This window comes from Pseudorca crassidens, chromosome 18, assembly GCF_039906515.1.
Source record: "Pseudorca crassidens isolate mPseCra1 chromosome 18, mPseCra1.hap1, whole genome shotgun sequence".
NCBI classification, from domain to species: Eukaryota; Metazoa; Chordata; class Mammalia; order Artiodactyla; family Delphinidae; genus Pseudorca; species Pseudorca crassidens.
The window spans coordinates 2,821,696-2,836,636 of record NC_090313.1 but is presented as its reverse complement, the minus strand read 5'-3'; the positions used below and the strand labels follow the sequence as shown (position 1 = coordinate 2,836,636).

Genomic DNA, 14,941 nt, shown 5'->3' with positions numbered 1-14,941 from the left:
GTGGTGGAATTGAGGCTCCGCGGATCGGTGACAGGCCCGAGTTTATCGAGACCCACGGACCCGTGAGAGCGAGTCCCTGCAGCCCCAGGCCCTGCACGACAGCCCGCTGTGCTCCGACCCGCGCTTCCCAGGGCGGACGTCCCTCGTGATTCTATTTTATGTGTTATTTAAAGAATTTACTGCTGCAAACACGTAATGTAAATAGGTTGCCTAGGAAGCTAGAAGATGCAAAAGTAATTGAAATACATGGAATTTAGTCTTCGCTAAAGCACTGTTACGTAAGAAAACGTTTCCAGCCTGTTGTCTCATTAGCTAGTTCACGTGAAGAAATGTTGTATTAGAAACCGAACGTGACAGGTACACCACGGGTAGCTCTTGATCTGGCGGTAACACAGCAACCAACGTCTGAGCGCAAAGCAGGTAACAGCGGGAACCCTCAGGCGCTAAGTGGTCTGATGTCACCTGCCTGCTTCTCTTTACAGGGAAAACTAAGTGGGCCCCTTCACTGTCCGTCCGTGTGGTACACACCTCTGAATCTTTAGGAATCCTTGTCTGTTTTTAAGGAAAATAACCCGAGTTCACTTTTCCTGATGAAAACACGGGTAGCATTTGCGTTTGTGTCGGAAGCGCAGGAATTTCTCGACCTTCAGAATTCGTCACCTGGCAGCGTCCCTGTGCTTTTCCTCCATCGTGTGTTTCACGTGCGCGTTTCCTTCTCAAGCAGCACGTTCCCACACGGCCCAGACGTCCCAGGAGCACTTCCCGTTTACTGAGAAAGGCCTGGGAGACGCCGTGCCTGCAGCCCCGCACGGAGGCCCCGGAACAGCCCACGGCTGTCAGCGTGACGAAGCCTTTCATGGTGTGTCCCTTTGTGGGCCCATGTCGCCTTCTGTCTGAGAAGTCACCCCCTGGCCGCGCAGGTCACTGTGCTGGGTGGGGTGTGAGCCGGGCACCACCCTTCCCCCGACAGCCAGAGCTGCAGCTACTGGGGGCCCGCACCTCGGTGTGAACACGAAGGCACTAGCGGAGGGTCGTCTTTGAAATAGTAATCGACAAACTTAAGTACAGATATGCTCCGATACGCCAGCTCGTTACGGCTTGTGACAGAATTCTAAGTACTGCCTATGATTATAATACGGAAGTTCTGCTCAGGACGCATAAAGCCCTTCCTTTACTGGTGTGAGGTACCTATTTATCTGTCTAGAAGTTCGTACTGTGTAACGTGGAATTGTCCTTGCCCACCCAGAGCTGAAGTTTCCTCTGCCTGAGACAGCAAAGGAGAAGGAGGTCGGCGTCCAAGCAGCCTTCCCAGCCTGTGGGGTGGGGGTGGAGCCGGGCCCTGCAGACGCAGGGGGCATGTGGGAAGGCTCCCGGGGCAGGTAGACGGCGGTCCTCCTCTCCATGTCATGAGCTGCCCTGGGGGTGACGGACGTGTTCTCTGGATGTCAGGAGCATCGAATGAGTCTCTTGTCATCAGGCTTTGACAGTAACCACCAGCCCTGTTCTGTTCAGAGGAGTGTAAGCTTGCAGTAAAACGCTGGTGAAACCATTAAGTCCTGTCCTGAAAACGTGTGTTATACGCAATGTCCCCACGACGTGAGGATGCACAAGTGCCGTCTTACAGTGTGACAGACCTCTGGGAGGGCAAACTAAGGGTAAAGCAGGAAAGAAACAAGACCAAGCAAGCCGAGCCGCCATCTCCGTGATAATGAGCATGTATCCGACGTCACGCGTATTTTAACGGAGAGAAGCTGCGTTTATCACAACACCAGTCGCAGTGGGTCTGTGGTGGGTTCTGTCCTTCCTCGAATGTGCATCTGATGTAATTTTACAAAAATATAAGTGATATATGTTAGTGCTGTATAGTATAACCTTTTAAAAAGTTTATTTTCTTCCTTGCACCCTTAAATAAGATTGGATTCTCGTTTTTCACCTTTTATAACGTTTGGGTTTCCCAGTTAATTTCTGAAGTACTTATTTTGCAGTAAATGTTTATCAGGCCTTTGTGCTGGGTCTTGGTTAAATGACGTAAACATTCCTCTGATATTGTAAACAATTTGCTTCCTTCCTTTTGGAAGAACGTTTATATGCCAGGGAATGTAAATAAAGTTTTCGTAAGAGAACCAAGTAATAAAATGCACTTTTCTTAACCACGTGCTGTAACATTGTTAGCCGTTGCTGGGGAGTTACGTGTCATAAGGGCCAGTTCATTGACTTGATAAACAGTTGGTACATGTCTCCTGCATGATCCGATGGGTCTTTGTAAAATTCCTGGAATAAAATGGCACAGAATTTGGTTGATACGAATATCCCTAAAGAGTTCGAATATTTCCTCCAGAATGTCCCGGGCAAGACGGTCAGAACCTTCTGTTGAAGGTTTCAGGGTTTAAAAGATCCATGGTCCAGATTAAGAAACTGAAGCTTAATAGATTGCATAAAAAGCCAATGTTTCCTTTCCTCTGTCATGCTTTAGGCATGAAGAAGGCTGGGTTCAGTACACAGAGGTAGAGGGAGTTTTTAAAAGTTGCCCGTCCCTGTTTTACCTAGAAAATATATTTTTTAACATACTGGAATTAACACCTGGAATTTAATATTAATAATTAAGTAGTGTTGTATAGTCAAGTTCTCCTTTTAGTTCTGCCATGGTATTTACCTGAGGGTGTTTTGTTTTGTTTTAAATGATGATAGGTTCACGCAAAGAATCTGCGCCACAAGTTTTGCTTCCAGAAGAAGAGAAAATTATAGTTGAAGAAACTAAAAGTAACGGTCAGACAGTGATAGAAGAAAAGTAAGCTGTATCCCAGTGCTTTAAAGTGGGCGGGGGAAGGGGGTTGTCGGGGGAGGGGTGGCACCGGCTTCAGGATGGTTCCAGGAGGGCCGGGGTGTGGACTTCCTGGCTGGGGTCAGCGCCCCTGTGCGCAGAAGTGGGCCTCCCCGGACCTAGGGCCTGGGCGTGCAGGGCAGGTGGGCAGCATGTGCGTCCGGGGAGGCTCCGGGCGTCCCCTCTGACCCGGTCCTTGTTCAGGGCGCCTTCTCTTCTGCCTAGGAGTCTCGTCGACACCGTGTATGCACTAAAGGATGAAGTCCAGGAGTTACGACAGGTGGGTCGTCGTCCGTCATTAATCTTCCTTTTCGTGGGAGAAGAGAGGGAAACACGGCGTTAGAAGTGAATCCAGCTGTCCGTAAGCACAGTAATGCGGAAGAGAGAGCCTGACTCTCAGTATTCAGATTTCAGAAGCAGGACAACAGCTGGTCTTCTGTAAATGGGATAGACCAGGAAGTGAATCTTCAAAGTGGCTTTCTTTTCACTGCAGTGTTTTTGACATCATAAGCCATCCCAGATTCTGCTGGCATAATCAGGCAAGAGATCTAAAATTCCATCTAGTTAGACAGTTTGATAGGTCCCCGCTGTGACCGTTCGCTTCCACCTTCTGGTGCAACAGACACATGGTCCTTGTTCCTGAGAAGCCACATGAGCAAGTCAGTTAACTCGGCTGACTAGCCAAGCGTACTTGTGTGTGTGTGCGTTACTTGTTTGTATCAGTGGCTTTGGTGTCCGAGGAGGGGAGGCCGAGGAGAAGCCTGAGGACGGCGTGGTCTGGGCTGGGCAGAGGGCGGGCGTGCCAACCATGTGCTCAGAGCTGCCCTTGGCCGTCCACGTACTTTCTCGTCCCCGTTCGGGGGCTTCCTGGTTCTCAGCAGCGGCATACGTCTGTGTGTGCGGGGGGTGACGGGTCCTAACTCACTCTGTCTCTGTTGCCCCCCTTCTTATAGAACTCTGTAGATGGGTCATCGCAGACGTGGAAGGAAGTAGGAGGGACGCGAGATGTGCCTTCTGTTATTTTCAGCCGTTCACTTACTCTCTTGTTCACAGTTACAAGCGGGGGCCCTAGGCCTGCTCCGTCTGTGATTTGTCTTGGTGCCCAGGAGCAGCTCTGCGTCCATCAGACACTGGGGGGTCCTGGTCACCGCACCCCTGGCCGCGGCGCAGGGCGGTCCCAGCCCAGGATTTCTTCCAGTGAGGCCCCAAGTCTCCTGGGGGAGGGGGTCCGCTTCAGCACCGAAGGCGGTTAATACCCGCTGGTCTGCTTCACTTACAGGATAACAAGAAGATGAAGAAGTCTCTGGAGGAGGAGCAGAGAGCCCGCAAAGACCTGGAAAAGCTGGTGAGGAAGGTTCTAAAGAACATGAACGACCCCGCTTGGGACGAGACCAACCTCTAAGGAACGTTCTCGAAGACCGGTTACGAGACCAAGCTGGAGCCCCGTGACCACACCCGAGGGACTCTCAGGACCACAGAGCAGGGCTGCACGGGAGTCCTCTTGCCTCCTGTGCGTAGAAGAGCCACAGCCGATCACGGCCGTGGCGTTCCTGAAGAACCAGCGTGAGGTGCAGACGCCGAGGCCAGACTGCGCTGCCTTCCTCTCAACATCTCAGTACCTCATTCTGCAATAAGTGCAGTGACTGCGTCTGGTCTTTCAGGCTTTGATCGAATATATATAAATGTTACATATGCGTTGCCTGTAAATGCTCCGTTTTGAATGCGTATCCGTGGTTGCTGTGTCGGGGCTGGTGCCTGTGCTGCAGTCTCCCTCCACTAACCTCTCTGGTCCCGTGCACTGGGACGCGTGCTCACGCACTCCTGGAAAGCAGAGTCTGGAGAGCGCACAGGTGTTTCTGGGAGATGCCTGCTCTGTTCTCCGCCACCGCAGTGCTCCGAAGACGCCTCCCACTGCAGTCTGCCTAAACAACTCACCTTGCTCGTACCTGCAGAGACACCTTCATCCCCTGGAGAGTCTCCTGGTAAAGCAGAATCGCAGTCACTGGCGTGCGGCACTCTGGCTGAACTCGGGGGTCTGGGCCTCAGCCCCGAACCCGAGGAATCGCGTCTGCTGCCACTGTGTCCAGCGACAGGTGTGCACGCGTCCGCTTCTTGTGAACACCTGAGCGCCGGAGGGTATCCAGCCCGCTGGGGTAGATACCAGGGAGGCCGAGGAGAAGCCTGAGGACGTGTAGGCTGGTTTAATAACTTGGCCAGGTGCACTGTTTTGTCCTCCCCCCGAGAGAGCAAGCTCACTAGAGCCTGTAAATAAAGTGTGTTATTTATTACACGTCGCCGCAGCCCGCGAGGGTGAGCTGTCCTGCGGGTGGGGTTTGTGTGAGGCCGGTCTAACCCGAGACCTGCTCTCCCGTTGGGTGCAGCAGGCAGGCCTTCTGTGCTCGCCGGAAAGGCAGTGTTTCCACTGTTTCAGCAAGAATGAAGCAGTATACACCTGAGATTCCCCTAAGGGGTGGGAGCTGAAACGTGCCCCTCCCCCGTCCCACCTCCACCCCGGTGTCCAGACAGCAGGGGACACAGAGGAGGAAGCCTGTCCTCTCCATAGCCCCGGCCTCGGGTCCAGCTGATTCTTGTGCTCTGCCCCCTGCTCTTATGAAGAGGCCGTTTTTAAAGTGAGATAATCTTTTACTACAGAGAACAAGTGTCGTGTCTTTAAAAACCAGAATCCCAGCACCTTGCGTCGGAGACAGAAATGCCCACATAGCGCCAGATGTGGCTCTGTGAGCTGTGCCCTTTCGCTGCATCGGACCGTCCGATGTCCCCGAGCTGGGCGGCTCGGTCCTCGTGGCCCCCATGGTCCTCGGCCCACGGCCTTACTCTCAGGCTCCCCGGCTCGGCCGTTACCTGCTCAGCGGGTGTGCCTGGGGCCCGGCGTTGAACTGCCCACACTCGACCTTGTTACGAGAATTGCCAACTTCCTGTACTTAGCATTGTGTTCATTAGTGCTAGGGCCAGAAAAGATTGTCTCCAGGGTTTTTTGGTAAGACCTGTTTTTAAAGTAGTATCTTTCGATGATGCGTAAGACATTGCAGTGGGAAGCAGTCCAGTTCGAGCGTACTGAAGTTCGCTGTCTCGAGCAAATTCTAACTCAGGAACCATTCATCACCTGATCTCTCCAGCACTTTGTGACGGCAGTGTTGCCGCCAGCATCCTGGGACGGGGCTCTTGCAGAACCTGCCTTACCTATTGATTTTAGCACCGCTTCTCCTGAAGGGGTGGCCGGTGACATGCTTGTGTAATGCGTTACCTTGTCTTCTCGTAGATGCGAGGTTTGACTGAGCTCTTGAGGGAGCAGAGAGGATGTGTCTGAGCAGCTCTTTCTAAAAACCTGTCCTTTCGTAAATGGACTGCACCCGTTTCTCCGTGTGACCTTCTGAGGGGCTGGGGGGTGGATGGGGACGTCAGGAAGGGGCCACCTGCCTGCCGGAGTCACCTCTGCTCCCACCTTTTGTGGATGAGGAGACGAAGCCATTGCCTCGCCTGGGACGGGAAGCGCTTGGAGGCGTGCACGGCCCTGGGATGCGCTCTGCGGTGGGACGCTGCGGCCCCCGTGCGCCTCTGCTGTGGACTCCCGATGCCCCCCTCACGCCCCGCCCTCATTGCTCGGACACACGGAGTCCCCGTTCACAGCTGTGGGGACACTTCACGAAATGCCACAGGCGGTGTCCTGGCCTTGACTACTCATGCTACATTGTTGTAATTATTAAACTATTTTTCTTATGTTACAGACATGTCACTTTATCTGTGATGTGTTTTTTTCGTGTGTGTGTTACCTTTACACTTTCTTTTGATTTTTTTTTATATCTTAAAATTCTGGTTTGAATTTCTGACACTGGAAAATACCACATTTGCCTTTAAAATCTAGGGTTTGGGAACACTGGAAGATAAATAAAAATAGAAAACAAAGTTTGGGGGCAGGAAGTGGAAGGAAAGGCTGCCAGGCGCGGCTTTCACTTCGCCTGCCGTCCGTGGACTGCCGGCTCCTGTCCCGGGAGCTCCCGGCAAACCGAGCGAGGGGCTCGAAGGCTGAGCACCCTCTCTGGGTTCTGTGGGTCCTCCTAGGAGTGTCGCGTGGCAAACGAAGTGTCCTCTGTGATGCAGCCTTGCCCTTCTCCCACACGCCACCCAGTTTAAGGAGGCCAGAAACCTGTGTTCAGGGGAGAAGCCAGGCGGGCGAGGCGGGGCAGAGGGTTCCCGGCACGCCTCCTTCCCCAGCGCTTCCACCCTCGACCTGAGGACGGAGCTGGTGGCACGGTTGTCACAGTCACCGTGGCTTAAGGGAACGTTCGGGTAACTCGGGAGCCAGGGTTTGTCACATTTCGGTCGGATCTCAGGGAGACGAGCCCTGGACGCGTGTCTTGGCAGACAACCCAGTCTGTCCCTGTGTGTGCGTGGTCCTCAGGGTCCTCTGGTCAGGCCCCGGCCCTCCAGACGGCTGGGCTGCAGGGTGGCGAGGGCAGACCGCAGGTCCCTGCAGCTGCGAGCTGGCGCCGCCCTGAGGGCCCGCAGCCCTGTGACGGGAGCCTAGAAACCTCCTCTGCGTTCTAACGTTTCCATAGAACTGGCCAAGTTCCTAGGGGGAGTGTTAGACGTGATGTCCTTCCCAGCTTTACGGTTCCAGTTCCTCAGGAAGGGGAGGGAGGGAGGTTTAAATGCGGCCTGAAATGTCCTGACATGTTCACATCGACGCCACGGGCTCCACGATGAACTCGCCAACCGGTGGGGTGGGGGAGCCGGTGGCGGCTTCCCCACCCGCCCCCGTGATGCTCGTTTTGTCCAGTCTATCCGTCACCGAATTTCTCCTTTATCTGGCAGTAGTTAGAAAGCAAGTGAACTCAGCCCGCAGTCTGCCGTCCCCACCCTGCCAGGTTCCTCTCCAGCAGAGGTTCCCAGGGCGCGGTGGATGGGACTGCCCCCCGCCCTGCTCCCCGGGGCCCAGCGAGCCACCACGCTGGCTGGGGGAGGATGGGGGGCAGGGCAGCGGGCATGCGGGCCGCTGGCCTTCCATCCCGGGAGGAGCCGCGCCAGCCCGCCAGTCCCCCGGCCCCCTGGCCTCCCGGTCCTGGACGAGGCCCTTCGCCTGGCCGCGGCTGCTTGCGTGGCGTGACTTTACTGCGGAAAATTGAAGTCCGTGTAGAAGTAACAGGTGACCATTACTCCCCAAGATTCAGGTGTGTGGCCACCACCCGCCGCTCCGCGGGTCACACGCCAGAAGTTTGCCGAGTGCTTCCTGTGAAGGGGCTGCACGTTTACATCACTGTAGGGTGGTCCTCTCTCATTTCTGGGTTGGAAGGTGCCAGGAGTTTCCAGTGTTTTCTGGAAATCCACCAGAGGGAGGGGGAGGCGCTGGACAGTCTGAAAACTGCCCCACAGGACAGGATGGGGGCAGTGCTGCTCTTTGAAGGTCTCCTTGCGTGCAGGTCACGCGAGGCTGCCTTTTCCTAACACGTGGCTGGAGGCTGATCACCTGGGCTCCGCGGGGGCTGAAGTTGCGCCGTTTTAATTTCTCCCTTACATGCGGTATTTAACGAACTCGATTTTACTCGTAAACAGAAGTGGTTGGCGCTTAACTGGAAGGAGGCGTGAAGTGGCGGCACCCCTGCAGGAGCGAGCGCTGAGGAATCGGTCAGATTCTGTCCTGGCCGTGAGGGCCGAGCACGTGGCGGGGACCTGGGGCTCCAGCCCTGGGCGGCGTGGCCCGCGGTGCCCGACCCAGGCCCACCCCCCTTTAAGCCACTGCCCTTGGGTTTGTTTTGTCCCCTAAGAGCCACATTAGGTGTGCGTTAGGGTCCGGAGGCTTCCTTCTCTGGTTAGTGTCCCAGCAAAGCTGATGGCACAAGTGCTGCTTTCCCAAGGCTGCTGTGACAGGTACCGTGAACTGGGTGGGTCCTGCCTATCGGGGGGCCCGGGTCCCTCTGGAGGCACTGGGGGAGGCCCCTTCCAGCCCCTGTGGCACCCGTCCCAGAGGCGCCCGGCTCCGCCTCTGTTGGCACGTGGCCGTCTGTGTCTTCTCGGCGCCCTTCTCCCCGTGTGTCTGTTTTCTCTCCTTGGTGGGACACCAGTCATTTTGGCTTAGGGCCATGGCAATGACCTCATCTTAGCCCAGTGACATCGGCAGAGACCCAGCTTCAAACAGCATCACGTTCACAGGTACTCGGGTCAGGACTTGAACGCATCTCGTGGGGGCACGACTCAGCCCGTCACGGGCGCTGGCCGGTCCCCGCCTCCAGCCTGGGTGGGGTACCTGCCCTCCCAGAAGCCGGCCTGAGTGTGGCCGCAGGTCCTCAGCTAAACCCCACCCTGACGTTAACCAGGGAGGGGAGTCGCGCAGGGTCCCCAGAGGCTGCCGTGGGTCCCAGCAGAGCTTCTCCTGTTCTAGAAAAGCCAGGGCAGCTCCCACCGTTCCCAGGGGAACACCACTCGGTCCAGGACAGCAAGTGTCTTGCTTTTTAGCTAAAACTATATCACAGGGGAACAAGGCTCGGCTGATAAAGGGAGACCTTAGCCCAGGTCACGCTGGAGCTCCCGCTGTGGCCCGCGAAGCCTCCATCCTCCGCAGGCCTGGCCGGTCAGGGAAGTGGACAGCAGGTCACGGGCAGCCCAGGCACCGGCCACAACCCTGATATGCCCCCAGGGTCTCCGCATACAGCATGCTTGGCTTTCGGGTTATAGCCACCCGGTGTCGGAAGTAGCGGCGCGTCGTCCTGGGGTCCCCGGGCAGTGGGTTCCTTTCTCTTCTTTGGGTCCTCCCAGCACCGCTGTGACCTCCAGAGCCCTAGGGCAGTCCCCACGCTGCTCCCTTGGCTCCCTTGTCTCCACCTGAGTCAATCCTTTGAAACCTCAGATCCCATCTGGCCTCGCCCCAGGGGGCCCGATGTGACCCCCCCCGCACCCCCCAACCCTGGGCTTTCTCAGCCTCCTGTGCTGACCCAGCCTTCACATGGCCACACGTGACTGTCTCCACCGCTTCCCGGAAGCTCGTTGATAAACGCACTTGAACCCTCTCCAAAGTGGTTTGAAGTCTGAAGTCCGCAGGAGGGGACCCGGCTTCCTACACTCCTAGTGGGGACGGCGACCTGGGGCGGCCGCTCTGAAGACAGTCCGGCCATTCCTCAGAAGGTCAGCCTTGAGTCTCCACCTGACCCAGCCAGGCCATGCCCAGGAGTGTGTCCAAGGGAGGTGGAAACACACGTGCACACAAAACTCCTACGTGAAGGTCCACAGCAGCATTCCACTTAACAGCCCAAACGTGGAACAGCCCAGATGTCCATCACCAGAGAAGCGGATCAGCGAGACGTCTGTCCACGTGGTGGGCTTCCTTCAGCCGTGGAAGGGGCAGGGCTCTGGCACGCGCTGGCACACGGGTGTATCTTGAACACGTCAGGCGGGCGAAGCCAGACCCAGAGGCCACGCATCGTGTGACTGCACTGACGGGACGCGTCCAGAGGCACGAGTCCCCGGCCTCGGGGCGGGCTAGTGGTCACCGGGAGCGGTGGGGAGCGGGGCTCCTGCGTACGGCACGGGGGCTTTGCCCAGGCTGCGAGGGCGCCGTGCCGGGAAATGCAGACCGTGGGCGCCGAGCGCCACTGCAGCGCACGCTCCAGACGGGTGAGTTGTGCGCAGCAGGCGGCAGCTACTGGACGCCCACCCTGACCTTCCAGGTCTCCGGACGTGGGCGCCGTTTACCGGGCATCAGCCACGCGACAGTCACGTGCCTGTGCGTATCATCACCTTGGTTTCAGAAGAGGAACCCGAGGCCCTGGGAGGCTTGCTCACGTGGTCACGGGGAGGAGCCAAAGCCACTTCATCTGGCACGCGCGGAAGAGGGGCGCCCAGCGTGCTCTGCGCCATGCACCGAGGTCAGGTCACTCCCGCGGCTCCACCCCGCAGGCTCTGACCTGTCCCCCTCCCGGAGGAAAGGGTATGGAGGGCGGCGGGTCTCCCTGGAATCCCTTAGTCTGAGAGACCAAACTCCGCCCCCCAACCCGAGGAAGACGGCGTTCCCTGGAGACTCAGGAAAGGGCGGGCCCTGCTCCACACCCCACCCCGGGAGACCGTGTTTACTGCTGATGGGCACCTGCTGAGAGCTGAGACCCTGCGGTCCTTCGCCCTCCGCTGCAAGGCACGTGGCTTCCTGGCACTAAACTTTCTGTCCTTTCGATTCGACTTTTAAATTCTGAAATAATCCTCACGTTGGTCATTTTAACTCAGTCTGCGCTTAAATGTGGATTAAGAACGTGTTACTGCCCGAACTCCCAGACACCCATTGTATGAGGTCTGTGTTTCCCACTTGCCTTGTGGAGCGCTGAGCCCGGCTCGCCGGAATGCGTTCTCTCCTTACTCCCTGGGGGACCCCGCATTATTCTGTGGGTGTCATCAGCTTGACATTGTCGTGTTCAGAAATCTAATTTATTCCAGATCGGAGTTTCAAAGTGAGATGTGTACGATGCACAATGAAAACTGTAACAAAACCCACCACGCAAACCCGCGAGCTCCCCTCCCCGCCCCGCGCTCCTTCGAGTCAGAGGGCGCTGTGTATCAGGGTCACGTCCAGGTGTGTCTGCTTTGCAGTGTGCGACATCCCTCTGTACGACATGTGTGACTACAGCGTCACCAGAGATCGGTGCCAGGAACTCGGGTGCTGCTTTTATAAAGGCATCTGCTATGAGAAGGCCGTTCCCAGTAAGTACCCAGCCAGGCCCGCCCTGGCGGACAAAGCCACGCGCGCCGGGAACGGGTCTCCGTTGCTGTTCGGGCCTCTTTCTTTGTTCCCGGGTCACATCGCCCTGCTCGGTGCAGCCGCAGGAGAGACGGCTCTGAGGGCCTGGGCCTGGGACTTCAGCCACCGGAGAGAGTCCACTCCCGGGTGCTGTTGAAGAGACTTATTTGAGATCCCTCCATCCTGGGGGGTGGCGAGGGGGTGTAGAAGCCTGCGGTGGATGAGGCGGCTCTGCAAAAGCAGCTGGCTCGGGGCGGGGCCCCCGCGGCTGTGCGCGAGGGCAGGCCTGACCCAGGCGGGAGCTGGAGCCCTGAGGACCCAGGACAGACCCCCGACTGGGGTCAGGATGAAACTTAGACCTGACACTGAGCTCTGCGGCCGGTCCCTGAAGCCCAGGATGCGCCTGGGGAGGTGGAACTAGTAGGGGGGCCTGGGATGGGGAGGGGGCCTGAGCTGGGGGGGAGGCCGGACCCCCACAGTCAGACAGCAAGGGAGGCACCTGGCACTCAGAGTGCAGCGGGAGGGGCGAGCAGGCAGGAGGAGGTGAGCGGGGTCTCCTGGCCCAGAAGGGATGACCTAACGATGCTTTTTCTGGATGCTTCCCCACACTTCTGCCTCTGGAACTGTCTATATTAGTATTTCCAAACACTCAAATTCTACTGGACAGTTGATGCTTGTCCTTGCCCTGTATGCGTCCGTTTTAGAAACGGGGGTGAGGGCTCTAGGACTTTGGGGAAGGGGTAAATACGTCCCTGGAACAGGACAGCCTGCAGGGGACCTCACCAGGGGGGAGGAACGTGTCCCCAGATACAGAAAGCTGGCCATGGACCCTCAGCTCCGATGCTCTGGGAAATGTGTCCTGTACCCTCCTCCGCCCTCAGCCCCCGGGGGTCAAGGGCGCAGCTGTGTCCTATGACTTTCCGGGATTTCTTCTTCCCTTGTTTCTCCTCTGTGGTCCCAGCTGGGCTCAGCTGCCCACTCCCAAGGCCTGCCTTCTCCTTCCTGGACACAGGAAGTCAGAAACATTACCCTCGGGGCAGCCCCATCCCACAGACTCAAAACCTTCCGCCAGCTCCTTCAAGAAGTGATATTCTGGGCAAAACAAGAAGCTAAAGCATCGGCAAGATCTGGGTTCATCCAAAGGGAGAGATTGTCTTCCTTGATGTGAAGATGTGGTGTGTAGGGCCGAAGCGGAGGCAGTTTAGCTCAAAACGAGGCCGATGAGAGGCCACAACGAACACTCCTCATAGCTGGGAGGATTTTCTGGGAGGTGACAGCTGGGAGGTGACAATTTCTCCTTCAGATCTTGAGTTAGAAGACTTGGGACCAGATCTCCTTACTCATCCCACCTGCCACCTCCAGGGACCCCAGCGCCCCTAGGATCCCACACCCCTCTCCCTGTACCTGAAGATAGAAGCAATTGGAAGTTACCTCCTTCGGTTGTTATTTTTACTAAGATGGAATTTTCATGCCGTAAAATTCACCCTTTTGAAGAGTATGATTCAGTGACTTTTAGTATATTCACAAAGTTATACACTATAAATTCCAGAACATTTTCATTATTCCCAAAAGAAACCCGCACCCATTAAACCATCACCCTGTTCCCCTCCCCCTCCAGTCCCTGGTAACCACTAATCTGTGTCTATGGACATTTTCATATAAATGGAGTCATACCATATGGGGTGGCCTTTTGTGTCTGGCTTCTTTCACTTACGTAATGTTTTCAGGGTTCATCTGTGATGTACCATGTGTCAGTACTTCATTCCTTTTTATGGCTGAATAATATTCCATTGCCTGGATGGACCACATTTTGTTTATCATTTGTCTGTTGATGGGCATCTGGGTTGTTTCCACTTTTTAGCTATTATGAGTGAAGCTACTATGGACAAATGCACACACAGATTTTGCATGAACATGTTCTCAATTCTGGACCATATATTAACTCTATCTTAAAATTTTGAGGAAGTGTCAAACTAGTTTCCAAGTGACTGCACCATTTTACAGTCTAAACCAGCAGCATATGAGGGTTCCAGTTTCTCCATATTCTCACCAACGCTTTTCATCCGTCTTTTTGATTATACCCATTGTAATGGGTGTGACGTTATATTTCATTGTCATTTTGATTTGTATTTCCCTAATGAGTAATGACGAGCTTATTTTCCTGTGCTTATCGACTGTTTGTGTATCTTCTCTGGAGAAAAGTCTATTAAAATCCTTTGCTGAGTTTTTAACTGGGTTCATTATCTTTTTATCATGGAGTTGTAAGGGCTCTTCATATATTCTCGTAGACCCTTTTCAGATATATGATTTCAAATACATTCTCCCAGATCTGTTGACTGTCTCTTCACTTTCTTGATAGCGTCCTTTGAAGCACAAAACCTTTCAGGTTTGATGATGTCCAGTTTCTCTATTTGTTCTTCGGTTGCTTGTGCGTTGGGGGTTTTAATCTAGGAAACCATTGTCTGATTCAAGGTCACAGAGACTTACATTTAGGATATCTTCTAAGGGTTGTGTAGTTTTATCTTCTACATTTCCGTCTTTGATCCACTTTGTGTTCATTTTTGTACGTGGTGTGAAGCAGGGGTACAACTTCATTCTTCTGCGTGCAGATGTCCAGTTTTCCCAGAACCATTTGTTGATAAGACTGCTCCACTGAATTGTCTCCACAGCCTTGTTGAGATCAATTGCTCCTAAGTGTGAGGGTTTATTTCCAGACTCTCAATTCCATCCCATTGATCTATGTGTCTATCTTTAATCAGCACCACAAGGCTTTGATCACTGTAGCCTTGTAATAAGTATTGAAATATGAGTCCTCCAATTTTGTTGTTCATTTTCAAGATTGTTTAAGTTATTATGGGTCCTTTGAATTTCCATATGAATTCTAGGATCCCTTGTCAATTTCTGCAAAAAGCCATCTGGCATTTTGATAGGGATTGTGTTCGATCTGTAGATAATTTGGGGAAGGTGGAAAGGGGTGTTGCTATTTTAGTAATATTAAGTTTTCTCGTCTTCTGAATAGTGGATGTTTTCCACTTTACATTGTTTTAAATTTCTTTCAATCATGTATTGTAGTTTTCAGTATGCTAATCTGTTTTTCTTTTATTAAAGTTATTCCTACTTATTTTATTCTAATGTTATTGTAAATTGAATTGTCTTTTCAATTTTATTTTCAGATTGTATATAGAATCCTAGGTATATATGCAGTAGAATTGAAAGGTTGCTAGTGTATAGAAATAACAAAATTTTTATGGTGATCTTGTATCCTGCAACCTTGAACTTGTTTATTAATTCTTGTCATGTTTTAGTTTATTTCTTAGAATTTTCTACATATCAGATCATATCATCTGCACATAGAGATAGTTCTGCTTCTCCCTTTCCAATGT

The 14,941-nt window shown here is 54.1% G+C and overlaps 1 protein-coding gene across 7 annotated transcripts in view; it reads left to right on the top strand.

The window, feature by feature from the left end:
• Positions 1 to 6,564, top strand: part of ARHGEF7 (Rho guanine nucleotide exchange factor 7) — a 127,295-nt gene extending 120,731 nt beyond the window's left edge. For 5 of the 7 annotated variants that reach the window (XM_067713025.1, XM_067713026.1, XM_067713030.1 and 2 more), the window contains 3 exons: positions 2,689 to 2,788; positions 3,047 to 3,101; positions 4,101 to 6,564. In XM_067713025.1, coding sequence (XP_067569126.1) covers positions 2,689 to 2,788; positions 3,047 to 3,101; positions 4,101 to 4,223 — 278 coding nt within the window. In that variant the 3' untranslated portion in view covers positions 4,224 to 6,564. Of the gene's footprint in view, positions 1 to 2,688; positions 2,789 to 3,046; positions 3,102 to 3,874; positions 4,019 to 4,100 lie in introns of all 7 variants that reach the window. The other 2 variants (XR_010936816.1, XM_067713029.1) reach the window with 2 other exon arrangements.
• The last annotated feature ends 8,377 nt before the right edge of the window (positions 6,565 to 14,941 follow it).